Genomic DNA, 25,346 nt, shown 5'->3' on the forward strand with positions numbered 1-25,346 from the left:
ATAATAGTCTTGTCTGCACCGTGCATGAATCACGGTCTGGCTGGAGGAAAAGGAGTGTGGGGGGGTTTCCCATGCTGTGACATCACCCAGGTCTGGTCGAGTGAGTCAGGGGGGTGCAGAGAGGAAGGACTTTTCTATTCACCCTGCGATGAGCACAGGCTGCCTGCAGGTAAGAGCCCAGAGTCTTGGGTGTGCGCCTCGCCTTTACAGTCATGGGGAACGGGACACTGTAAAGGTGTGCAGGGGTGCAGTAGTGGGGTTCTGTGCAACAAAGTGGATTTGACGCAACTTGCTAAAACAATTCACATGTCAGTTTCACTACAAAGAAGGTGGAGGGAGTCAGTGTTACTTTTTTTAAAGCTGCACTATGCAAAGGCGTGGGTGGCAACAGAAAACACACTGACGCACAATAACAGTGCAGAAGGGATATTTACGTTTTAAACAGTGAGAAGACGGGCTTGTTGTTTGTTTCAATCGCGTCATTCCTTGGGACAACAAAATACAAATCGCGTGTTTTTGCTCAGTTTGGTATTTGTGTTGAATCACCAGAACGAGTTGATTAAGAGCCCTTTAAAAGATTTCATTTGAATTACCACCACAATGGGGAAAGATAAAACTGTGAGCCCCTCGATGAATGAATGAAGCCAGATTGCGATCAGCGTGACTGAAGGTGGCCTGTCTGTGAGAGGGGTTGCCTTGGATCTGATATTTCCAGACGCAGCAGCCGGTAGACTGGTCCAGAGGATCCAGGAAACAGCTCTGCGAGGGACAGCCTATGACAAGGCTGTTCAAGCTAGCAGGTGAAGGCAGGGTGTGGGCGATGGTGTGGGGACGAATCCCCTGTACCACAAGAACTCCTGCAGCGCACATGGGGTGCAGGACTGCAGACGGAGACCGTGAGCCAGCAGCTTTTTCCATTGCTGTGTGCATTTCCCAGGACCGGACAATGCAAAGCCACACGTTGCAGGATTGTAATGGCGCGACGTCAAGAAATAGACACCGAGGCCAAAAGAACATCTGTGGGACCAACTTACCAACACACACCGAGAGGAGACGACCATCACAGTTGCACAGGACCAGCGGCTGAACGTCCCCCAGCCGTCTGAACGCAGAAGCTGAACAGGCCAGTGCTCCAACCCATTGCAGTACTAACTTTGTCGTGTTTCATATGGAAAACGTGTCATGATTCTTTGAGCCGTGTTCGTGCTCCTTCTCATTAAATCCGTTTACAATGCTTGGTTAAATCCAGCGGCTGTGAGTCTTGCATTTCTTTAGTGCACCGGCTGCACGCAAAACTGCATTCTGGCTCACAGTGCGCAAGTTAACTGCCATCAGTTCACACTGCAAAGGAAAAGTCAAAAGTGTTGAATTTGTCTCTTCCTGTTCCTGCTCTGAGTAGAGATTCTTCAGGTCTGTCCTTTGGCACAGGACTTTAACTTAAAGCATCTGGATACTGGCAGATCCGCTGGGGCATTTTTTGCAATGATTATATCAAAGACGGGTTTTTGGAAGGTCTTCAAATTGAATCCATTCGCTAAGAAATGAGTTTGTCTGTCTGCAAACAATGTGGGAAGTCTTTTCGTCCAGAAGACAGGATTTCACATTAAGTCGACCTTGTGGTATATCCTGCTATTGTTTCGGAATGCTGAGCTGCAGGCTTTTTGATTCATTAGAAAGCGATGAGGACTAGGAGTCTGACTGGAAACAACGCCCATTCTGCCCAGTTCCTAATTAAGTGCTCCAGTGCAATTTCCTTTGAACATGGCGACCACCAGACTCATTATGGAATAAATCTCTTTTAGTAGGAGGTTAGCAGAGACCTTGGAGGTTGGAAGAGAGGTGAAGGTTTGCCCTAGCAAATTACAGAGCACGGGAATGTACAGCAGGTATGTCTCGGAGACCTGGAATTAAACCATCTGGCACCAGAATGAAACACTGTTGCAATCACAGCTATTTTTCGTCTCTTTACGTGTGTCAATGAATGCACACTCATGTACAAACCTGTGGTTTTCCAGAGAGGATGTGTTACCCAGGAGGTTTCCTTTGCAGTAACCAAGCAGCCGCAGGCCAGCCAAGAGCCTATATTTACCCCCTTCCAGCGGGTTTGCACTGGTGGCCCGCTGTACTGCTGACAGCACAAGTCTTTACTAAATCATCAAACTCATCGTTCTGATTGGGAATCACTGGAAGGGTAGGAAGTGCTGCAGTGAGGCGTCTGTCATGATTTCAGCACTTTCTCTAACCGCACTTTTAGTAACAACCGTGATCCGTGCACAGTTTTTTAGAAAGGTTTTAAAAGGAATTACAATGAACGCTTGAAGTTCACATTCATGTGTTTTTTATGCAGGACAGGACACCTGATTTAAAAATTAGTCTTCCAAGTGAAAGACTGCAATTTCCCTCACGGGATCAATAAAGTATCTATCTATCTATTTGTGGCTGATTATGGCAATGCAATCTCTTGATTGCTTCCCAAAGTATGGTACCAGGGAACACGTGAATCATTGTATGAGTTAGAAAACTGGAGAACTATGTAAAGGATTGGTGCAATCTAATAACTGATAAGACACCTGAATGAAGTACCTTTGAAACATGTTTATATACAAACTGCCCTTCCAGAAGATGAGCGAATATTTTTAATACCAGGTTGGCCGTGGCATAATCATGTTGCAGCATCGTCTACATTAGATCCTCTCAGATGTCCGAGGAGCTTTGGGGCCGTTCTGTCTGTGTAAGAGGAGGGATCCGGTAAAGCCTCTTGCAGCCAGAACTGTGTGTCCTGCTGATTTAATGTTGGCCTTAGCAGCTCCTTTAACTGCCTGCTACACCCTGCTACTTCTGCTCTGAGCCTGTCTGAATGGAGACCTCAGCCAGGTCTGCTGCTGCCTTATGCGATGTGCCAGTGATGTAATCGGCAGTCAAGCCTCTTATGATGTCACTGACATCAAACTTCTTTCCCATCGGACAAAGAAAAAGGCCTTGTCTGCTACTACTTCAACAATATCGGTGCATTCACAGAACACAATTTTTTGTAGATCGCAAGCCTTATTAAGACATATTACACCCCATTTCTAATGAGATATATTAAACTGAATAATACTAGTATCCACAACCCTGAACTAGTCACATAAAGTGTCATATATTATACCATATAGGTGCAGACGGTTTTTGTATGCCAGCTTGCCTGTCCCCACACAGAGACACACAGGTTACTGCTTTACTGTAACATTAGAGATGGAGTGAGTCACAGTAAAGTAACAGTACCTTTATACTGTACTTCTAATGACACTTATTCCCTCTGCCTGGACTCTAAGTGCTTCTGATTAATAATTTATTGAAACTTTTCTAATAGACGTATTTCTTAATATGTATATTGTTACAAATGGGGCGGGACAGATATTTTAAAACAATGACACAACACACAACAAAGCAATTGACATAGAGGTTTAGTCAGTGAAATAATTATTTATAACCCCCCAACTTGTATGTGATTTCTAACACTATACCCCAGCGGCCGGTATAACTAGAGGCACACATGAATTCTTTATTCTCTGGCACAGCTTTGTTGAGAGGAGTAATAATCCAGGCACACTTAGTTAAAACTGATATCTATTACACTAAACTACACAAGACACAAAACATACAACACACAAAGTTACATTATATACAGAATTTACAGATAAGGCGTTTCAGAGGTCACCCAGAAAACTCCAAACTGCTACTAAGCACTAAACTCTTAATATGCCTACAGAGGCCACACAAGAGATGAGCTGCCTTCTAACTACATACAAAGCACCCTGCAGTTAAATCTCTCTCTCTGCACCCTGGATGCCACAAAATAAATGGGAGCTTATATCCCTATCCATAAAATTCACCCTAATCGGAAAATATATTTCTAACTGAGGTATCTTTTACCCAGGAAACCCAAGTTCCCTAAAAACACAGAATAGTATTCTCTGATAAGGTTCAAATACTCAGTTCCAGTCAGGTTTGGTTTGGATGATCATGAAGTAGGGGCACTCGCCTGGCGCAAGCTTCAAGTCTCAACTCCTCCGGACTCCCCTCTCTTCTCCCTGCTCTCCTTGTTTCTTCCTCCTGCTTCTCTTCTCCTGTGCTCTTAATGTGAACTTAAACTGTGTCTTTCTGCCTTGCTCCTTTGCAATCATTAATGCTCAACTTGCCTAGGCATACTAAGATAAACTTTACTATTATTTACTATTCTTGTTTCTGCTCAAGGGACTCCCCAGACCTGAGCAAACATCCTCTCTGCTTTGAAGTTAGAAGTATTTACTCTTCCCAGTGTCACAAACTTTATTTGTCTCAGTCACCCAAAGCTGTAACAATACATTAACAAAAATATTGTCCCCAATAATTGGTTTCATCAAGTGACCTTATAGAGTAGAGAGGTTATTAAAGGGGTGAAGGAAAGGTAACATATTTCTGCTTTTATCTGAATTATATTTCAGTAGGTTTCTAATTTAAGAGAAAACTAGTGTGCTTTACTGAGAGAGCTTACAGTATTTTTCCAACTTGATTTCCCTTATTTATAGGCTTATCAAGAGGATTACCCAATTACCAACATTAGCAACATTAGGACAATCACTCTGTATCTGATGTCGTTTTATGGCTAGTGGTCTTTTGCGAAACAAAAATGCAAAACTTTGCATACAGGTTCCCCAGTGGACCCAACAAATCTGTACTGAACAGTGGAAGTCACCTTATTTATGTGATTCACGCGGATTTCAGCTTCTGCTTCTGAGATCTGATTAATCCCTCAAGTGTCGCTTACCAATTTCTGGTGCCTCGCAAACCCTGTTCAGTGACAGAATAAACTGTTTGCTATAGACCACAGCTCTTTCAACTCAATAAACACAGAGGTGTCCATGACTCATTATAACAAAAAGACACACAAAAAACTAAATTCTGTTCCTTTTCCTTCCTTTAAAGTGTCTTTGTTTGAAGTGACTCTAAGACAATGGCTGAGATTTGGTCCCAGGTAAAACTGTAAAGGAGAACAATCAAAGTTATCTTTTACCTAGACAATGCTGGGAATAGTAGGGTACACATGGTCTCCACTGCTTGGAAGGCACTGCTGCTGTAAACCTGAGTCCCTGTTGAACACTTTGACTAATATAATCATAATAATTGCTCACACTTCTATAGCGCTTTTCTGGACACTCCACTCAAAGCGCTTTACAGGTAATGGGGATCCCCTCCACCACCACCAGTGTGCAGCCCCACCTGGATGCCCCAGCCCTAGCCATAGTGCGCCAGAACGCCCACCACACATCAGCTATCAGTGGGGAGGAGAGCAGAGTAATGAAGCCAATTTAAAAATGGGGATTATTAGGAGGCCATGACTGGTAAGGGCCAATGGGAAATTTGGCCAGGACGCCGGGGTTACACCCCTACTCTTTTCGAGAAACGCCCTGGGATTTTTAATGACCACAGAGAGTCAGGACCTCGGTTTTACATCTCATCCGAAGGACAGCACCTGTTTGCAGTATAGTGTCCCCGTCACTATACTGGGGCATTAGGACCCACATGGACCACAGGGTGAGCGCCCCCTGCTGGCCCCACTAACACCTCTTCCAGCAGCAACCTTAGTTTTTCCCAGGAGGTCTCCCATCCAGATACTGACCAGGCTCACACCTGCTGAGCTCCAGTGGGCTGCCAGTTGTGAGTTGCAGGGTGATATGGCTGCTGGCATATGAAAGGTGCATTTGAATAGCAGCACTAAACCAACAGATCTAAGGTTTAACTGTGACAAAACACAAACATTGTAAACAGAACCATAACAAGTTTTAAAACTAAACCAGTAATAAAATCAAGAAAATGTTCTGTGTAAATGTCTTTCACTAAGCTCCGTAACAATGAGGCATAAACGATGGCAAAGGCCGAAAAGCATGAAAACAAGTGTCACAGAAAACATTGAACCACAAAAATAGCTCAGGCAGTTCTCACATGTTAAACTGAAACAAAACAACAACAAAACTGTAGCGCATCACACTTCAAGCAGAACAAAACAAAAAAACATGTTAGGACAAAAATGTTAAAAAACATAAGGAAAGCACCAGATATTAACATGCTGTGAACGGAATTATATAGCTCAAAATCCTTTATCCAGTCCAGTTTCTTTCTTCCAGGGGTATCCAGCCTGTCCCTGGTTGGTCCTTTTCAACCAGGCTCCCTGAACGCTACCCTCATGTGAGGCCCAACACAAGAGCAGGCCCGGTTCTCTTCAGCAGCACCGGGGTACCGGGCGTGACGCTGCTCTGGCCCAAATCAATGCCCGCTGGCTGGTGTCGGGACTGCAGTGTGAGCTCCCCGATGGGTTCAAATCGGTGCTGTTGAACCGTGCTGAAAATGTGCGTGGGAGAAATGGTAGTGAGACGGATGCTGTCTGGAGACAAGACGGATTCCGGGTCCGGCCTGTGTTCCTGCTGCTGTGTGTCTGGGCTCCCCGATATCTGGCAGAGCTCGTCTGAGGACACAGAGTGACCCTGCCTGCTGTCTGTGTCTCTGATGCAGACAGGTGTAGGAGGCGAGACAGCCAGGTGCTTGGTACTGCAGACAGAAGTGTGTCCTTGCAGAGGCATAATTATCGTTACACTGCAAGGAAAAGGTGTCCCTGTGGCACACAGTCTCTAAGATGGCCTCAGAGCAGTTACCCTCCCCTTGCAGTGTCTCACAACTCACCCGGTCTTCATCTGTGGCCAGGCTGTCCAAAGGGCTCTGGTTTGGGAATGGCACAGGCTGCCTGCAGTCTCCCTCTGTGTCCAATTCACTGGTCACTCCTGTCAGCACAGGGACCCCAGAGCTCACGCTGCTGTCCTCTGTCGGCTGGGGCTCTTCAGTCTCGGGCGTGTTGTGGAAGCCAGGTGGGGGTGCAGAAAGCTGAGGCTCACTAACATGTCATCGCAGGGAGATGAAATCGCTGTCTGCTGTGGGCCAGAGGACGTGGGATGGCAGCAGAGTGACTGCTGGAGTGTTCTATTTCCTGATTTCCTGGCTGTTTTAACATAACATCACTTTATTAGCCATATACAATTTCTTGCATTAGGAATTCGTCTTTTCGTATACCCCAGCTTGCTCTCCATGAGACACAGACGGGGAGAGAAGCTTGGAGTCAAAGCACAGGGTCAGCCATTGTACAGCCCCCCTGGAGCAGTTGGGGTTAAGGGCCTTGCTCAGGGGCCTAACAAAGAAGGATTCCTCTGCCGGCTGCAGGATATGAACCAGCAACCTTCCAGCCACAGGCGCCAATCCTGAGCCACAGAGCCACCACTCCGCCCGTGTTGGGCCCTTGTAAGACTGATGGAAGACAAGGTGTGTGGAGACACCTTCATGAGCCTTATGCTGACTGTTGAAGACAAACTGCTGGAGTGGTGGAGGTGTGGTGATGTGCAGAGGAGTCTCCTTTAACACCAGGACACCTTCAGTGCAGACTGACCACAAACCTACTGCTCAGTGAAACGCTGAGGAAGAAAGAGCTTGAGGAAACAGCTCTTCTATTCCTGCAAGCCTGGTGAACATTTTCCAGAACGGATGATACAAGACCACCCAGGCAGGAGTACAACAGGACAACCTCAGGAAAACACTGTCAGGGTCTCACTGTGGCAATAGAGCAGCTGTGGGACCAAATTACTACAGACTTCAACAGGAGACGTCACGGCAGGCCACCCCTGACCAGCTGGCAGCAGCAGCAGCAGCAGCCCTGGAAGAGTGTAGCCGGACAGCTGACGGTCCAGAGGCTGATCGGGACTGTGAGTCGGTGCTCCCGGGGCTGAGTTAGTCCTCAGGGAGGTCAGACAAGACACCAACGTTGGTTTTGACATTACAAAACAATTGTTACACTGTTTTTGTACCAAAAATCCATTGTGATTTTCTGAGCTGTATTTTTGTTCCTACTGGCTCTGGTTACCTTTCATATCCATGTTCAAAATATTTGCTTCATTAAATCAACTAATTGATCCATTGGGTTGAACTTAGTGTTTGTTTTATTAGAAGCCACACACCTACAACAGAAGTACACATGCAGTAAATTAATGATTTCCTTGTAGTTAAGACATTTTGAAAATGATAGTCGTCTAGGATTTGAGTATCACTTAATGCTTAACGCCTCCACGCCAAAATTGCCGCCGCTTTAAAACGCCCCTGGTTTGTATTGGGTTTTGTTTCCTTTGCTGTTCCTTAGAGACTTCAACTCGGCCCTGATCCGATTCCCTCTGTTTACAGCGCCGTTTACCCGGCAATAAGATACAGGGATGTTTGTTTTACACCTGTCACCGCGTCGCACACCTGAGCACGTGATGTCCGTGCCAAGATGGACGGAAGCGCCGCCCCCCGCTTTCTGAAGCGGGTGCGCGCTCCCGGGTGCGCGCCCCCGCCGCCCGCCGCAGTTCCCGTGGAAAAGTATTTCAACAACAGTCGGTGCGCGGCTCCGAGACCGGCGGCTGAGTCTGTCTCTGTGTGTGTGTGTGGAGACACACAGCGTGGATGTGGGGATCCAGAAACACTGGACACAACGAAAGGGTAAAAAAAAAACATTACGAGCGGAAAGCCTGCTGGGATAATTAAGGAAAGCGACAAAAAAAAGTAAAGTAAAAAAAGACGTTTCGTCAGAGGTAAGCGGTTGACCCCCTCCCGGACCGGGTCCGGACGGGGTTTCGGTTGGGATTACGGTTCGGCGCGGCTCCGCTTTGTTGTGGGAAGAGCACGTTACAGTGGCCGCGACCATGTCGCTGAGCTCGGCCCGACCCGGGAAAGGTAAAAGCGAGCACGAAGGTAGAGGTCTGCTTTTTTTCCTCCTCCCCACGGCTCTTCTCTGTGTCGGGGGGTCGGCTGGGGGTATTTAACAGCGGGGGTGCGTGTGCAGGGGCCGGCCCGCTGTCTCCGGGAGAGCCCCCGGGCCGGGCCGGGCCGGGCCGGGTTAGCCGTGAGGGCGCCTCGGCGCAGCCCCGGCCGGCCGGCGAGGAGGCGGCCGGGCACGGGCTTGCCCTTCACGGCGGCGGGGCTCTGCGGCCTACTCGGCGCCGGCGTGCGGGCCGGGGAGGGAAGGGGGGCCGCTGCTCAGTCCTGCGGGCTTGGGCGCCGGGCCTCTCGGTTTGGGTGCCGGCGTGCGCGGCGGGGAGGCTGAGCTCGGTCCCCGCAGAAGCCGGGTTGTTGGTTTTTTTTTAAAGATTGAGAGAGCGGCTCTACGAGCTATCCAGCTTGGCTGACGAACCCCAGGAAATTGAAACGATCGTTGCGTTTCTCCGAACTGCTGAAGGACCGCAGACAGCAGGAGCGTTATAAGAGCGACCTCTTCTCCAACCTCATACAGGAGAAATGGCTTTCAGTCCCCCCCCTCACCTACATACCCCTGTAGCAGGGGGGCGTGTGTGTATGTCTCACGGTAATCTTTTAAACACTATTGCTATCTGAATAACCCCTCTGCGGTTTGTTTTTCAATCCCCTGCCGCCCGGCTGACCGAGCCCGGCAGACGGTGCCGTGATGTTTGGGTTTTTGGGTGCATGTCTTTTCGCTGCCAACATGGCGGAGGTCAAGTTGCTACCCCGGCCTGTGCTGCTCGAGCCGAAACCCCTTGCTTCTTGCCTTGTGTATGTGTGGGCATCAGATGATTGAAAGTACTCGTCTGTAAGACGGACGCTGCAGCTCCTGTGCGCCGGACAGGTACGGAACCAGCTGTCCTCCGAGACGATTGCATCTGGACCATTAAGAGGTGTCTGATGCTCTGTAGCGGATTACATCTGCTTTGAAGTTCAGATTTACTCCACAAAAGCGGGTTGCGTGGGTTACAGTAGTGACCCAGGAACGCATTAACGAAATGAGATTTGCCCCCCCCCCCCATGAGGGAGATCTTCAGTTCCCCTAGTGCCAGTTATAAAGAAGCATTTGAAATGTTGCACGATTTTTTGGTAGTTGGGTTGCTGCTGTAGGCAAAACTAGCATTTGTTTTGTAAAAATCCCATATTGCAGTATAGTGTAATAATGTGTAGTTAAATGTCACAATTACATTGCACTTTGCTAAGGTAGGGATTAATTCTTCTGTTTTGCTTATTTTTTTTCTGTTGTAAAAGCAGATACATGATATTGTGGCTGTTTGACAGACTTTCTTGTGACTGCCCAAATGTTTCTGGGTTACTGTGAATGGGTGATTATTAATTGCAAAGGGGGTGCTATTGGGACCCTGCTAGCTGTCCTTGCTGCCACCCTGATTCAGGGTAGAGGGGACACGCCACTTCTCTCCTCATCCCGAAGTAGAGTGGGTGACTCAGGGGCTTTTAGACAGCTGTCATCCCTGCTCTAAGTCTTGGGCACGCAGGTGAACCGCCCTCTGTTTCTTAAGAGGATTTATCACCCTTGCATCTGCTTTAAAACTGTCCCTGCTGAGCTTGTCTGTGGTACTTATTTCTGCTCTAGAGCCCCTTCAGCAGAGTGTGGCAGCTGCAGAATGGGAAGAATGAGAGTACACATGTGAAGGATTGTTACAGGCCGTAGGTATTGACACCCAGCTTCTGAAATAGGTTTACTGTTAATTTGAGTGTATTAGCTCATCAGTGATAACCTCATCTAAGTTTTCTAATCAGTCGCTCACCTAACTGTGTGACATTGGGGCGGAGCGGTAGGTCTGTGGCTAAGGATCTGCACCTGTGCCTGGAAGGTTGCCGGTTCAAATCCCGCAGCCGGCAGAGGATTCCTACTCCGTTGGGCCCCTGAGCAAGGCCCTCAACCCCAACTGCTCCAGGGGCGCCGTACAATGGCTGACCCTGCGCTCTGACCCCCAGCTTCTCTCCCTGTCTGTGTGTCTCATGGAGAAAAGCTGGGGTATGCGAAAAGACGAATTCCTAATGCAAGAAATTGTATAGGGTTAATAAAGAAACATTATCATTATTATCATTATCATAACTAAGCATCGGTTGTATTCTGGTGAGTTTGCTGCAGTATAGGCTCCGCTGCCAGTAGTTAAGTCTGTAGCTATTTAAGGTGACTTAAGTGTGTGCCAGTCAGAATTGCAGATTTGCAAATGTATTCTAATGGGCGTTTGTGTTTTACTTTTAATGGGAGTAAATGCTTCCTTTGGGCATTGTAGAAAAGGCACCAGCCTTTGCTGAGCCATAGTTCTCAGACATGCAAGACGTTATCTGAAAAGTCTGCTTTGTCTTCTTTGGGTAGTTTGGATCTGACAACTGCACTTGTGCGTGTAGTCTGATGAGGATATAGGCCCTTGTCTGTTTCCTGTGGCCATGGCAGGTATCCTAAAGTCCCCTTCAGTTTTGAGGCTTCTGTTAAGTTAGATGAGCATCGGTAGCAAGGTGGACCCCTGGTTTCTGCCCCTCACCCACCTCGCGCCTGGACATGCTTCATGCAGGAACTTCAGAGCTGCAGGGTAGGTGGTTACTGAACTGTCTGTGTTTGTGTTTTGGGTTTCGTCTTTCGTTTGGTCTTGCCTGTGCAGCTTCTTGGCTGGCCGTTAAGGGATTCAGCTGAGATATCTCAGGGAATTTCCAAGGTCCCCTTTGAGAACAATTCAGAGGATTGGTTTTGAAAATGTTCAGTGTGTTCCGTTAGTGTTGAGGATTTGGGTTACCGAGGCCCTTTGAGAGCTTCCAAAAGATTAGATTTGGTTTAGAGGAAATAAAAACATGCCCGTTTCCACTTGTGCTTTATTTTAGTGATAAACACAATAAATACTCTACAGAAAAACGTTGTTGACAGATCCCGTTTTATAACTTGTATTTCTTTTACATAGAGCAGTGCATATCGCAGTGTTGTACCAAAGTCAGGGCCTGTGTCCATGGTGTTCATGTCCATGAATGTAGTGTCAATTATTTTTGAAGCCTCACCTCTGAGCTGTCTGGTTATTGTTGTGAGCTGAAACTTGCTGTTCCTCCTGAAAAAGAGTATGGTATATCCAGCCAGCATCTGCTCCAAAACAGCCCACTGAACCCTGGAAAGATTTGAGCTGGAAAAAACATCTTCCATTTGCACTATAACCCCAAATTCCTGCAGCAGAGCTGAAAGACCTAATCGGGCCACCGCTAAATTTATATTTTAGGCTAGCAAGATCTCCAAACAGCCTCCTAACAATGTCATATTTTAAAAATTAATGCTAAGATTTACTGGAGTGCATGGGAATGTGCCTGGAATGAGTTTTATTTTTCGCATAAAAGGGAGAGTTTGTGACAAGTGTTCTTTATTAACAGTAATGTGAGGTGTTTATTTATTACGCAGTTCACTCATAATGAGTTTTCCATATGAATCTGCTTTGCATCATGTTACTTATCCCTTATTTGCTCCATATCCTGGTTCATCATGGGCTTTTGCAAGCGTATATGTAAATAGCCTGTTTGCCTTTTTTATGTAAACGTCTTATTTGCATTCCTTTGTTCACAAGTACCTGGCTTCCCTGCGTGCTACTAAGCTTTACATCCCACAGCGCATGCAGCGTAAGCAGAATTTTGTTTATCATGTGTGTTGTAGTGTGGCTACACGTACTGCCCTGAAGTTATCGAGCAAAAAAGTATGTATGCCTGCTCTTAGGCACATCCAGTTTAACACAAATCCACATCAGAGGGGTCACATTCCTGCTGAATGGTCTAAAACTCTGTGGTTTGGAGAGATGCTGGAGGAGCAGTTTTCACCATTACTGCAACCATCTGGACAGCTTGTCACATACGTAGCTTAGGTCTGTTATGATATCAGATTATTCGCACTCATGTTGTGCTTTTCATCCTAAAGGATACGAAAGTTTTTTTTTTTGGCATCGCAAGAACCTGCCTCATCTACCACTGAAGCACAGTACCCACCTGTGACCTGGGGAAGTTTATTGAGGCTGGCTACTACAATCCAAGAGTGAAATTTAACCTGACCACCACAGCTCACAGCTCTGCTCTTATTAAGGGTGCCTTAATAAGCTCTTAAATCTTGATTTTCAAATGCCAAGTAGTCGGGCTACTCTTGATTTAATGCTTTGTCCAAAAGACGGTATTTAGTCCTGTCACAGTTGCCATGCTGGTTTAGTATTTCTGGTCCAGAGGAAAGAGCACCATATACTGGTCTGCCAGTTATAGCAGCCACCTCCTCTCTTCTTCTTGGTCCAATACAGACCAAGTTCAGCCATGCCTGGAGATCTTGCTGAGGTCTGACTGCTTGATCTTGTCATGTGGTAAAGCTACTGTTGGAAATGGAACTTTCTGGTTAATTTTCCATTTTCTTTTATCTTCATGGAGCTGAGAGCCTGTGTCCAGGAAGCATGAGTGTTGCTAAAAGCAAATGAATAATTTGCAGGCAATAGTCTGAAGCACCTGTGTGTAAGCCTTCACTTCTCTCCTGCCTTAATGTTCTCCAACCTGAAATTAAATTGTCAAAAGTTACAGATAGCAGACTGCTTTCCGGAACTACTAAGTGAGGTTAACTAGAGTGTCTCAGACATCCACTGTGAGGCCATTATCTCTAATGTCTTCTGTGTTGCCTAGGTGGTTGGGAGGCTGGAAGGCGATGAGTGGAGGCAGACTAGCCTGCGTGTTGTTTTGAGGAATGCAGATAGTTTTAATCTTCACGCATCAGGCACAATGTAAAGTAGCTGCCAGTGTGGGAGTTGAAGGTGTGAAAACAGAAGGGTTGTTAGCACTCCAGATTAGAGCAAATCAGTGCCAGGGGATCAGGCTGAGCTGCAGCCAGTTACTCCAAAAGGACAAGCGTGCACAAACTCCCAGACCCCAAGAGCTGGCAGAGGTGGAAATTCGTTTGTTTTTGTTCTAGTTTAATTTGTGGAACTTTCCCCCTTCCACTTTGATATGAATATAGTTTATTTTTCTGAAGTTGAAGTCATAAAAGTTTTTTACTTTGTTTCTGCAGTTTGTCATAGATCTTTCTCTTTTAGAGGTCATTGGGATTTTTGATCTTTGCTCAGTAAGAAGGAAGTTGTTTTTTTAATCCCAAGTGTGAAGTTTAGTCCTGTCACCTGTGTGCTGTTGGAGTTTCAGCTCTAACTGTTGTCGGTGAAGGATCAGGCTTTTTTTTTTGTGTGGTTTCCAGCGGGTTGCATTGAATGTTTCTGGGCCCTGACTGTGGCGAAGGCAGGACAGGCCCGGAGAGGCGCGGTGTGGGGCAGGCCCAGCCACTTCAGAGCTGTCAGCTCACTTTCTTTGTCTGCCCGGCTGGTGGTTGTAGGTGGAGCCACGAGGCTGTGAAACCCGAGACGGAGCAGAGCCCAGAGGAAGGACTTGCTCCTCAAAGGGGAGTGAGAGGGCTGCAGCGTGACATTCGAAACTTGCAGGCTTCGCAGCGCACACAAAGGAGGATCGCTCCATCCTGGAGCTGGAGCTGGGGAGGGGAGGACTTATTTTTAACTTGCCACTACAAAAGGCCTCTCCTGCTGCTGGTGTCCGGGGCTTCTGTTTTCCTGAAGATAAGCGACGAGCAGAGAACTGGTGCTGGAATTTGCTTTGCCAGCAAGGGAAATGAGCAGAGTTTTTTTTTTTTTCCCCATGGCTTCTAGCAGTATTTCTCCCCCGGAATGCTGTCCAGGCTGTACTGCTGTGGGAATCTGATACTATCGGGGTCCAGCTTGCGTAACTTTACAGGATTACAGTGGGCTCTGTTTTTGGTTGCCAGTGACCCGGCTCCCCCTCTCTCCTCCGTCCTGCGTTAAAGAGGGTTTTGGAGGGTGCCGGCACCCACGGCGTGCGGTGGCGAAGTGGGGGGAGAGCTGTCGGGGGTGTCCCGTGCCGCAGCCGCGCAGAGGAAGGTGTTGCGAGGGGCGGCGCGGGGCTGCGCTGTGCTTGCGTGCGTTGCCGAGCCCGATCTCTCCCACCCCCCCGCCCTGAGGGCGTCTCACCGTGGAAGTCTTGGGTTGAGGTTTGGTAAAGGAGGGGCCTCTGTTATGGGCTGTTTTGTTTCTATGGCAAGCGAGATGAGTGTTGGTGCCTCATGACGAGTAAAACTCCAGTGCACTTTCTGTACTCATGGAAGGGAGTGCTTGAACTTTTCACATGCATATCCGGACACAAAGCTGTCAAGACTAAAGGTAATTATACTGATTTTTTAAAAAACCTTTTGAACTGTTTCTTAGTCTTTACCTGGTTGTGTAAAACAGCAGTGAGAGTGTTGTGGCCCAATGAGAAGTTTGGCACCTTGTAGACTCCTGGAGTTAAGCCTGTCCCCTAGTTTCCCTGAGCTGCTCGCGCCCCCTGTAGTGGAGAAAGTGCTTAAACTCCCAGGTGAGTTTCAGGGCTTGCAGAGCTGCGGGACTGCTGTTTCGCTGAAGCCCCAGAGGGACCAAGTGGAAAGCTCTCAAGCTTGATGGGAGTTTTGTTTTGAGATGTTTACCTCCGGTTGTGTGTTCTTGAAGGCATTTGGTGGTGAGCGGAGCCGAGAGAGCCAGTTTCGTGGGGTGGATGCTGCCGTGTGAATGTTGACTCCCCGGCGCGATGTAATACAGTGCAGTAGAATGGCAGGAGCTCCTACGTGTGCTTTCCCCCAGCTGCATTCAAAACATGGTGCAGCAGCAGGTTCCTTGTGTTACAGAAGACTTTGTTCTGTGTTCATTTTTCCATTTCTTTTTTCTTCATTAGTTTGCCCTTTATGTTGTAATTGAAATTAATGTGATCGGGGGGAGAGAACGAACCAGAGAATTTTTAGTTTTAGTTCTTTTTTTGTCTTTAAAAAAAGCTATCTGGTTTCACGGTTGATTGGTGACTCATGGCCTTTGTTTTGGTGCTTGCTTTTGAAAAGAAGAAGGATGACGTTCAGGTGCTTGCTGAGCGGAAGCATTGAAATCTTCTGAGAAGAGCAGAAAAACAAATGTGCCGCTGTGGAAGAATAATGCTGTTTTAAATGTGTTCGTAGTCATCAGGAGGAATAAGTGCTTTCAAACAGAAGGCTTACAGCTTAAACAAAGGGCTATATTTACCTTCTTTGTCAGTCGCGTTAAAATTGCCTCTTGTTTTTAATCGCGTGCTTCTAACTGTACTGTAGCTAGGAGTGTCTTTTCTTGTATGTAGCAGTATGTCAATTTTCTCTCTTATTGCTTCTTTACATTCTAGAGGTCCCAAAATTTCGAGAGAAGAAGAAAGCCTTAATTGGAAATCATATGGACGAAGGCAAGCATCCAGATTCATTTTTGTAATTGAAATGTGTAGTGGGATTGCCCTGCTGTGTTGGTGTGGAGATATAGCTTCTTTCTCTCTCTTGAGTGGAGGGGGGGAGGCTCCTCTCAGCTGGGGAGTCTAGCAGGGAGAAAAGAGCAAGTTAGCAGTTCACCCAGATTGGTCTGCCGATTCCCCCCCCCCCCCTTCCATGTGGAGCGTAGGGAGCACACAAGCAGATCCAGCCATTCCCAGTTCTTCTATCCCTGTGGAAATCACCTCATTGATCCTAACAGGCTGAGACCTATGGAATGAACTTGCCTTTCAAGCTGCAGTTCATAGGACAGGGACTCTTGTCTCTTCCATTCTGTGGCAAGGCTTTGATCCAGCTGTCACAATTGCTTAGCTGAACCTGTCCTTCAGTAACAGAGGGGCTGGAACAGAAACTTGGCACTGTAGTGGGATGGAAGTGAGAAGGTGCCCTACCCTTTGTTTGTGATGGGGGGGAATGGACTGCTTGCTGACCTAAACTTCAATTTGCAGTAACTATCAACTTCCACTCTGTAAAAGAGTGAGCTGTTTTAATGGGTCTGGTACATCTGATGCTCCACTGGAAGAGGGGTATATCGCCTACCTCAGGTGGACTGTCCAGTGTTCTTCTGCCAAAGCAGGGATGGGTTTGCGAAAAGCAGTCCAGGGTGGCTTTTCCACTAGTGTGGCCACTGTGTGACAGTGCTTGGGGTGGTAAGAGTCCTAAAAGACAACACGTTAAATGTTGCACCACTGCCTGGCTGTTGTCCTGGCTGTGTGAAACTCCAGCCACTCAGTCTGGAGACTGTTGTAAACTGGTTAAAAGAAAAATCACTGATCAGAGCACTCAAAACCTTGTGTGCTCCAAGATGATTTGAAGTACAAACAGAATACGAGAGAAATTATATTTATCTTCATATATTTTTTTCCCCGCAACCCAAAAGTTTTTTTTTATTCTAAGTGTTTTCTCCCCTGCTATATTCTAACCATCGATGCAGCTGTGGCTTTGCAGGGAGCTAAAGCCTGTTGTATTAAATGCATGTGTGACTCTGGATTTTGTCTGCTTGCATGACGTGATCAGTGATGCACTGGATAGTTTGTAGATCTAGTGTTTTGATAGCCTTACAATCTGAAAAGGGTCTTGGGAGCAGATTTATTTAACGGAAACTTTATCATCACTAGTGCAGCTCGTTTTGGATTACCATGCAGAGATGCTGTACTCGCTTGGCGTGCCCCAGCGAATTGCTGCACATGCAAATATTTTTCATAATTGCATCAGGATGATTTCCTGGTGTAAACATCTCCCTGCAGCGCAGTGGGCTGTCTGGTGCCAGTCCTCTGGGGGCACAGAAGCCTCTTTAAACAGCACATCTGGAAACATGGTCAGGTGTAAAAGCTTTGAGGCTCTACAAAGGAGAGTAACACATCCACCACACTCAGCACTGCAAAGCATGAGCAAAGGCTAGCAGGACTTTATTAAGCATTTCATAAAGGATTAACACGCCATTCCGTGAGCTTGTGCAGTCGGTGGGGTAAGGACTTCAAATTTCTTTAAGTAAGGTAGTAGATTTTGTAAAAATAAACCGAGATTAGTACACTATGAATCTGAAGACCAAGACGAGGCTTACAAACCTTTTGTCCATTCCTTCTTTAACTGGGAAGCTGGACGCTGGAGCCTCTATGGGCAGGGCAGGGCTGTGCCCTTGATGGGACGCCAGCCCATCACGAACGGGATGAACAAAATTATCAAAGAATTCTCTAAAACGTTAGACAGAGTTTAAAGATGGCATGTAGCTGAATTTCAGCTTTCATCTTGGACAATTCCTCTTGTATCAGATGGAAGAGAAATTTTCAAGATCCAACTAACAGTAAAATTTGCAACTGCTGTACCAGCCTTTGAAATTGTGAAAAAATTAGGTGGTTTTCATGTGTGGTGTGAGAACAGGTCAAGCAAGAATAAGTTTAACTTATTTGCAGATTTATTTGGCTTATCCTTCTATCCAAAGTGACTTGCACTTGCATGCATTTATACAGCCTGGTATTTTACCAAGGCAATTCAGGTTAAGCACTTTGCTCAAGGCTACAACGACAGCAGCGTCTCATCTGGGATTTGTGCCCACAGCCTTTCAGTCCCAAGTACAGAACCCTGACCACTGTGGCCCACTGTCGTACAGATTACTCTAAAAATGTAAAACTACAATCTGAAGACAATGATCTCAAACCGATGTCACTAAGAAACAGCTCCCAAAACTAAAAGGTATGAATCTCAGGATTTAACGGTGCAGTAAGTGCACTCATAAAGCTATAGTATAACATCAGACACTTTTCTGCAAAAGAAATTGATGACCTTAGAAAATAAATCTATGTTCATGCCCCTCGGCTGTAAGGGAAATAAACATTCATCCTTCATGGTTTTTCTTCAGGCATATTGCATTTAATTCTTGGTGTAACGAATTATGATTAGCCACATACTATTTTCTTTATCCATTTTATGTATTCATCAAAATAATGCAATGGAAACTTCATAAACAGTTACCCAAACAATTAGTAATGCTACTAAATTAATTATGGACATAGTGTCCTGAAACAAAGTTGGGTCTTGTCCCATCGTGATATTCCTTACGTTTGTCAGTGAGTACCAAGCTCTCAAGTCTTGTTTTCTTTGCTGCTGCTGTGGTCCACTCATTTTTCACACATTTACATCACTCAGAGGAAGGGAGACTTTCTGAAGAATAGTTAACTACAAGTCATGTGGTTAAAACTGTGGTTTTCCCTGTCATTCTGCATGGTGGAATGACGGCTGTACGTTTTAAATTGGACAGGCTGACGAGATCTATAGAGGGGTTTTTCTGCAACGTCAGGAACTAGCAGTATGTAGGGCAGGATGCTTTTTATGTTTGTACAGAGGTGCAGCTCAACCCTTAAGAATGTCTAGTAAGTGAACTACTTGATTATATAAGTAAAACAGGTTTCTCTAGGGGTAACCTTCTCAAGAGATACCTGTTGACGAAATTGGCTCTGTTACGCAGGCTTCGTTACCTTACAGAAATATTTTGTGCTTATCCAGCATGGTGTTAGCATATTCCCAGAACAGTGTCTCAAACAACATGTGGATGGTAAAAATACCCCCCCCCCCTTTTAATAACATCTAATTAATAGCGAGGACATTCTTCTCTCGGAACTAGAGCCTGTGGTTATTGGGACATTTGAAATGTACTGTGCTATAAGCTTTGTAGAACACTGATGCTGCTGTGTGAGTTGTACATTAATGGATCATATATCCTTTATTCTGGTTCTTGCTACGAAATCTTACACACCTAGAGATTTTCTGTCAGATGTCATGGGTGTATGGACTCCAGAGATTAATATTATTCGTTCCTGTTAACTCTGCTACACTGTGTGAAAATCAACGCCTCCTAATCTTTTCAAATGTGTCAACAGACACCATCTCCTTGCAGACCATCTCTGGCACATTCCTGCTCATGCCACTCTGGTTCACTGACTGGCACAAGGCTTTCCTATAGCAATACTTGGACAGTACTGGACCATTAACACGAGAGCCTCGCTGGTGGCCTTTTCTCAGCGTCCAGCTGGAAATCCTCTATATACTTGCCATACATTCACATACACTAAGAAGGAGCAGATTCTTCTAGTTAAGATCCACACATACTTTCTGAATCTGGTTGTTTGTGTAGCTTGTGACTCGCAGCACTTGTTTTACCAGCGATATCCCTTGTGTATTTCAGAAGTAAAAATGAAGAAAGGGCCACTCAGCAGCCATGGAAACCCAAGTGAAAGGGAGCGTTAACACCCTCTGACAGAGAACAAACAAACATAAGAGCACTGCCTGAAGAGGCCTACATATTGACACTCAGATCAGTTCCATAGATCTGTATAACCCAATGTTTTAAGAATATGAACCATTATTTTTTTTGTCCATTAAGCTCCTTCTGTTTTTTTTTAAAGCAAACAGAAAGCTTTTTGCCTAGGGGCTGTTTTCTAGGTGACTGCTTCGATACCATGGGTCAGTACTGGTTACCTGGACTAAAGAGCCGGGGGAGGGTTACCAACAGCAGGTGACACTATGAAAGTAACCTTATTTGTAACCTTATTCTTTGCCACTTGTATTCATTTTCCCCCGTTTTTGCCCGCTCCCTTGTAGAAATGAGTCGCCAGACCGCCACAGCGCTCCCCACAGGAACCTCAAAGTGCGCACCGTCCCAGCGAGTCCCAGCCCTGACCGGCACCACCGCCTCCAACAACGACCTGGCCAGTCTGTTTGAGTGCCCCGTCTGCTTCGACTATGTCCTGCCACCCATCCTGCAGTGCCAGAGCGGGCACCTGGTCTGCAGCAACTGCCGGCCCAAGCTCACCTGCTGCCCCACCTGTCGGGGCCCGCTGGGCTCCATCCGCAACCTGGCCATGGAGAAGGTGGCCAACTCGGTGCTGTTCCCCTGCAAGTACGCCTCCTCGGGCTGCGAGATCACGCTGCCGCACACGGAGAAGGCCGAGCACGAGGAGCTGTGCGAGTTCAGGCCGTACTCCTGCCCCTGCCCCGGGGCCTCCTGCAAGTGGCAGGGCTCTTTGGACGCGGTGATGCCCCACCTGATGCATCAACACAAATCCATCACCACCCTGCAGGGCGAGGACATCGTCTTCCTGGCCACGGACATCAACCTGCCGGGGGCGGTGGACTGGGTCATGATGCAGTCTTGTTTCGGCTTCCACTTCATGCTGGTGCTGGAGAAGCAGGAGAAGTACGACGGGCACCAGCAGTTCTTCGCCATCGTGCAGCTCATCGGCACGCGCAAGCAGGCCGAGAACTTCGCCTACCGCCTGGAGCTCAACGGCCACCGGCGGAGGCTGACCTGGGAGGCCACGCCCCGCTCTATCCACGAGGGCATCGCCACGGCGATCATGAACAGTGACTGCCTCGTGTTCGACACCTCCATCGCGCAGCTGTTTGCCGAGAACGGTAACCTGGGCATCAACGTCACCATCTCCATGTGCTGAGGCGGCACCTGGCTGCCGCGGTAACCCGGGCAGCGCGATTCTCTTTTTATACAGCGGGGAGGGGCTGAGGACGGAGTTCTTCAGAAGCGGCGTTCTTAAGAAAAATCATTTCAAATTTTGGTTAGGAAATGCAAAGCTGAAACTTTTATGGAAGTTCACTCTTGACTGTTTTTTAATTTTTTTTCTCCCCCCCCAACAAGGTTCGGGTTCTTGAAGTTAAAATGCTGGCTGAGCTGCATGTGGAGACGCTAATGTATGACGCTGAGGGGGGGCGACACAATCTTCATCTTCTGATAAACCACTGAATTATCTGCCCAAGAATGGGGACATCTCTTTTTTTGTAAGAAATTAAAAAAAATCTATAAAAAAAAGCTGTTGTAAGTTGTGGCTAAACTTCAGTGTTTGTAGACTGATTGTATCGTTAATACTGTTGTCTTTTTTTTGACGAGCCAAGTTAGGTGGTTTCAGGCTGCCTTTGTCTTTGTCCGATATGTCACTACATCATAGTATTGCTGCTGTTTGTTTTTATTTTCTCTGTGTAATTCTGTTTTTTAATTATCTTTAGTTTTTTTGTCATTTAATAAATTCGACCATCTTTTTCATAATTCCAGTCATTTACAATTTTTTTTTGTTGTGAATTCTCCCACTGCATTTCTCTATTTTTCTATATTGTAATTATTTATGTCAAGTGGTTTAGTGTTCTCGCTGGTGTTTCTGAAAGGCATGTTTCTGGAAATGGGGTGCGGTGTTTATTTTCCCTGGCCTGTGCCAGCCTGGACACAGAGGGCCCGGTCCGGGTGCCGATGGGGTCGGGCAGCTGCACTGGCTGCGACCCCGTGCTTCTCGCTCAGTGGTTCCGGGTCTCTCCCAGGCTGAGGACGGACACCTGTGCTTCTGTTTCAAGGGCAGTGAGCACACCTGAGCTACACTGCTGCTAGCACGGCCATTTCACAGACTCAGCTCTCCTGACGGACGCTACAGACTACCTGGTTGTGCAGTGAGAGAACTTTTACTCTTTCCCTCGTTGCTGAGAGCGGGCTTTTGTCCATTTTCTTTGTAATGGAGTCTTGTGGTGAAATGGACAGAGCCGTTTGCTGATTTTGCTTTTTGTTTTGGAAGAACGTCTGTGCTCGGACTCCTAGATCAGAGGTGTTCAGCCTTGCCGGCCGCTGGAGGGATACCTATCCCTCGGCCTCTTTGCAAGCTCTCAGCCAGATGCTCTCTTCTGTAACCGGTTCTCGGCTGAAAACGAAGGCCTCAGTTGACATGTCACTTAAGTAGAGGGGAACTTTGCAAGCTGGAGACCCAGAAGAGGCATGGTGATCTGCATGGCCATGCAGGCTGGAAACCACTGATCTGGGGTGCAAGTGTCTAAAAACAAGGAGGATTACTTTGGAAACGGTAAACTGTTATTATTCATGTTATGCCTTTTTTTGTTATACTCTGCTATGTTGTGCTGAAAATTGAAAATTTATTAAAAGCCAATCCATGGGTATGTTAAGAGTTCTGGTCCGGAGAAGGTAACAGCCCAGTGAAAACCCTTCTCTCCCCTTGCATGTTCTCTTCTACAGAACATGACAAGAGCTGCAGCCTGTTCCTCAGGCTGTATCTTGCTTCAAACATTTAGATGCTGCTTTAGATGTAGCAAAATGATTGAAATAAGATTGACCTTCGCTGAGCTTCACTGTTGCTTTTCTTAGCAGCCATTTTAAGTACAGTACAGTAACCCCAGTGTTATTGTATCTGAAATTAAAGTGTATTTTTTGCTAAGCAATACTTCTAAAGGTTTCATTAATTTAAATTCATTCAGATTCGTTAATGTTAACTGGTTTAAAGATGTGTGATGTGAATACAAATGTTAAACTTTCAGGTCCTGATGTTCAGGGTGGTGTTGAGCACAGGTGTTGCTCGGTTTTAGGATAACTAGAATTGCACTTCATAATCTTGAGAAGGATGCAAACATGGCAGAATATAACAGCAACTGAGGAACTTGGGCAAGTTATTTCTGATTTTTCTTTTTCTTTCCTACCTTGTGTGCTTGAGGTGCATTCATTTCATATCAGATGGGGGCTCAAATAGGAATCTCATTGTCAATTTGGTCTGTTATCTTTCAGCTCCTGGCATTTTACTTTACAGGCTGCAGTGAGAAGCTGGGTCATTACATGTGAAACTTTCTCGCACCGGATTAATTCACTGTATTGGTCGATGAAAGTTTGGAAAGAGTAAAAGATAAAAACGCTGCTCTTGCATGTGTAGTTTTAAAACCTGATACGGCAGTCAGGAAGCTCAGGGGTGGCAGCGACAATATGTCACCGTGTTTAAGATTTGATGTAAACTGTTCAAAAATATATCTTCTGTTGTTGAAGTGGAATTGCTGGTGATGTATAGCGTTTTTACATGAAGTCGGAAGTACATTACGTGGAAACCACTTAGGATGAGTATCTTTTTCATGCAGAAACAGTAGCATATAAGCAAGCCATATTCAGAGAAGAAATCCTGTATAAGACTTTGGTTGGTGTTCTGGAGTTGTGGTCATTTTTCATTCAGTTATGGTTGAGTTTGTCCTGTTCACAGTTGGGCCTTTTCAAGTTTTTTATAGTCACATAAGGAGTGTACATTCGTTAGTTTTTTCTCCACGATTTCATTGTATTTATGAATAAACAAATCCGTTCTATATAACGTTTTCGTTCCTAAGGCTTTTTTATTTTATGTATTAACTGGGAGGCTACCTGGTGAATTTGCCAAGCAGGTATGGCGAGACTGTGACTAATGAGGAAGCTTTCAATCGAAACGGGAGGATGTTGTAATGGGGAAGGGATTATGTTAGTTCTAAGGAATAAACATCAGGTCCATCTGATTGTTAATCTGTTGAAAAAACTTTAATCTTTAATTGCATGCTCACATGAAGAGTTTTAAAAAAAAATTACCTGGGTTTCCATAAATTCCTCTTGATCCTTTAAGAAAGAACTTCACCTTAAGCACATGGATTTAAACTGTAATACGGTGATTGTGATCTGTCATTATGTGGATTATTTTTCCTGGAACCCAAGTTTAAAATGCAAGATTAGAAAGGCAAGGGTGACTGGTAAATCTGATATAAAAGTCCTGGCACGTCAATTTCCTCCTAAAGGCAGTTCTCTGCTCCCTTGATTAAAATCTAAATAATTATTAGTAATAAACTTATTACACACACCTTAAAACATTTGTGTATGTATGTGGGTTCCAATTTAAACAACATTGTTCACTGATTTAGTAATTGTGCGTGACACACTTGATATTTCTATTGTAGATGAGCTTTGGCATACTGTAGCTTTCACACCCTTGAAGGTAAATGATTTAAATTCAAGAGTCAAATGAACATTTTTAAAGATGGTCAGTTCTATACTGAAGTTTACGTCATTGACCATCTCCAAAGGTGCAGAGTGTCAAAGTGCTTCACTCTATAAAGGAGAAATGCTGCTTTTTAAATATAGCGACAAGGCCGTTCCTTATTCAAATTGTATTTCTAACACCAATAACGTTTGAACGGCATGGTTGTAGATAGTGGCTCCTACCAGTTTAACAGGAGGCATCTTAAAAGGATTTTGCACAATCGTGTTGGGTGTGTCAATCTGCATCGTAACGGACAACAAACGTATTGAAACATAAACCTGTAAATGCGGTTGAGCATTTCCTGCAAAGCCAAAGCAGGAATGTGGGAAAGCTAGGTCTTGTTTTCTGGAAAGTGCCCACACCATGTTCCCAAATGTATAGTACCAAGTAGCAGCTAGGGGCAGCTGAAGCATTAAAAACAGTTTTAGCATTTTGTACAAAACGTGCATCTGCTTTGCAATGTGTTTTTACAAAACTGTTGCTGGAACTCGTATGTTGAGCAGAGATGTTGGGATTGTATCGGCTTGCCTTGCTGAAGCTGCAGAACAAGTACAGCCAAGCTGTTCAGCATTGTGGCAGCCAGGATGTCAGTATTGCTGTGAGAGGGACCCTGCTTCAACCTGCCAGTGAGAAACTCCTGACAGAAGTGTGTTGGAAAGGCGCAGACGTGCGGTTTGCTCTGCTTCCACTTAAAAGGGAAACCTGAGCTGTTTATAAATCTAGCCTTATAGATTATTTTCCCCCTCCAGAGTCAGGGTGGTGTGAGTGTGTGAGACAACGGATGAAAATAAATGCAAATAACGTCATACAGGCTGACCTTCTGTATCACGAGTCAC

At 45.9% G+C, this 25,346-nt stretch overlaps 1 protein-coding gene across 8 annotated transcripts; it reads left to right on the plus strand.

The window, feature by feature from the left end:
* The first annotated feature begins 8,401 nt into the window (after positions 1–8,401).
* On the plus strand, positions 8,402–21,743 carry siah1 (siah E3 ubiquitin protein ligase 1). Of its 8 annotated transcripts, XM_088938873.1 has the most exons (4): positions 8,509–8,535; positions 10,427–15,035; positions 16,054–16,110; positions 20,288–21,743. In XM_088938873.1, exons 2-4 carry the CDS (start codon positions 14,939–14,941, stop codon positions 21,136–21,138), a joined length of 1,005 nt encoding a protein of 334 aa, XP_088794999.1. In that variant the 5' UTR covers positions 8,509–8,535; positions 10,427–14,938; the 3' UTR covers positions 21,139–21,743. The 8 variants fall into 8 exon arrangements, with proteins under 8 accessions (XP_088795004.1, XP_088795007.1, XP_088795001.1 ...); XM_088938881.1 differs by lacking the exon at positions 10,427–15,035 and having other exon boundaries at positions 8,424–8,535; XM_088938875.1 differs by lacking the exon at positions 10,427–15,035 and having other exon boundaries at positions 8,444–8,627; positions 19,872–21,743.
* The last annotated feature ends 3,603 nt before the right edge of the window (positions 21,744–25,346 follow it).

Source organism: Atractosteus spatula, chromosome 21 (assembly GCF_055471065.1).
Source record: "Atractosteus spatula isolate fAtrSpa1 chromosome 21, fAtrSpa1.hap1, whole genome shotgun sequence".
Lineage (NCBI taxonomy): Eukaryota > Metazoa > Chordata > Actinopteri > Semionotiformes > Lepisosteidae > Atractosteus > Atractosteus spatula.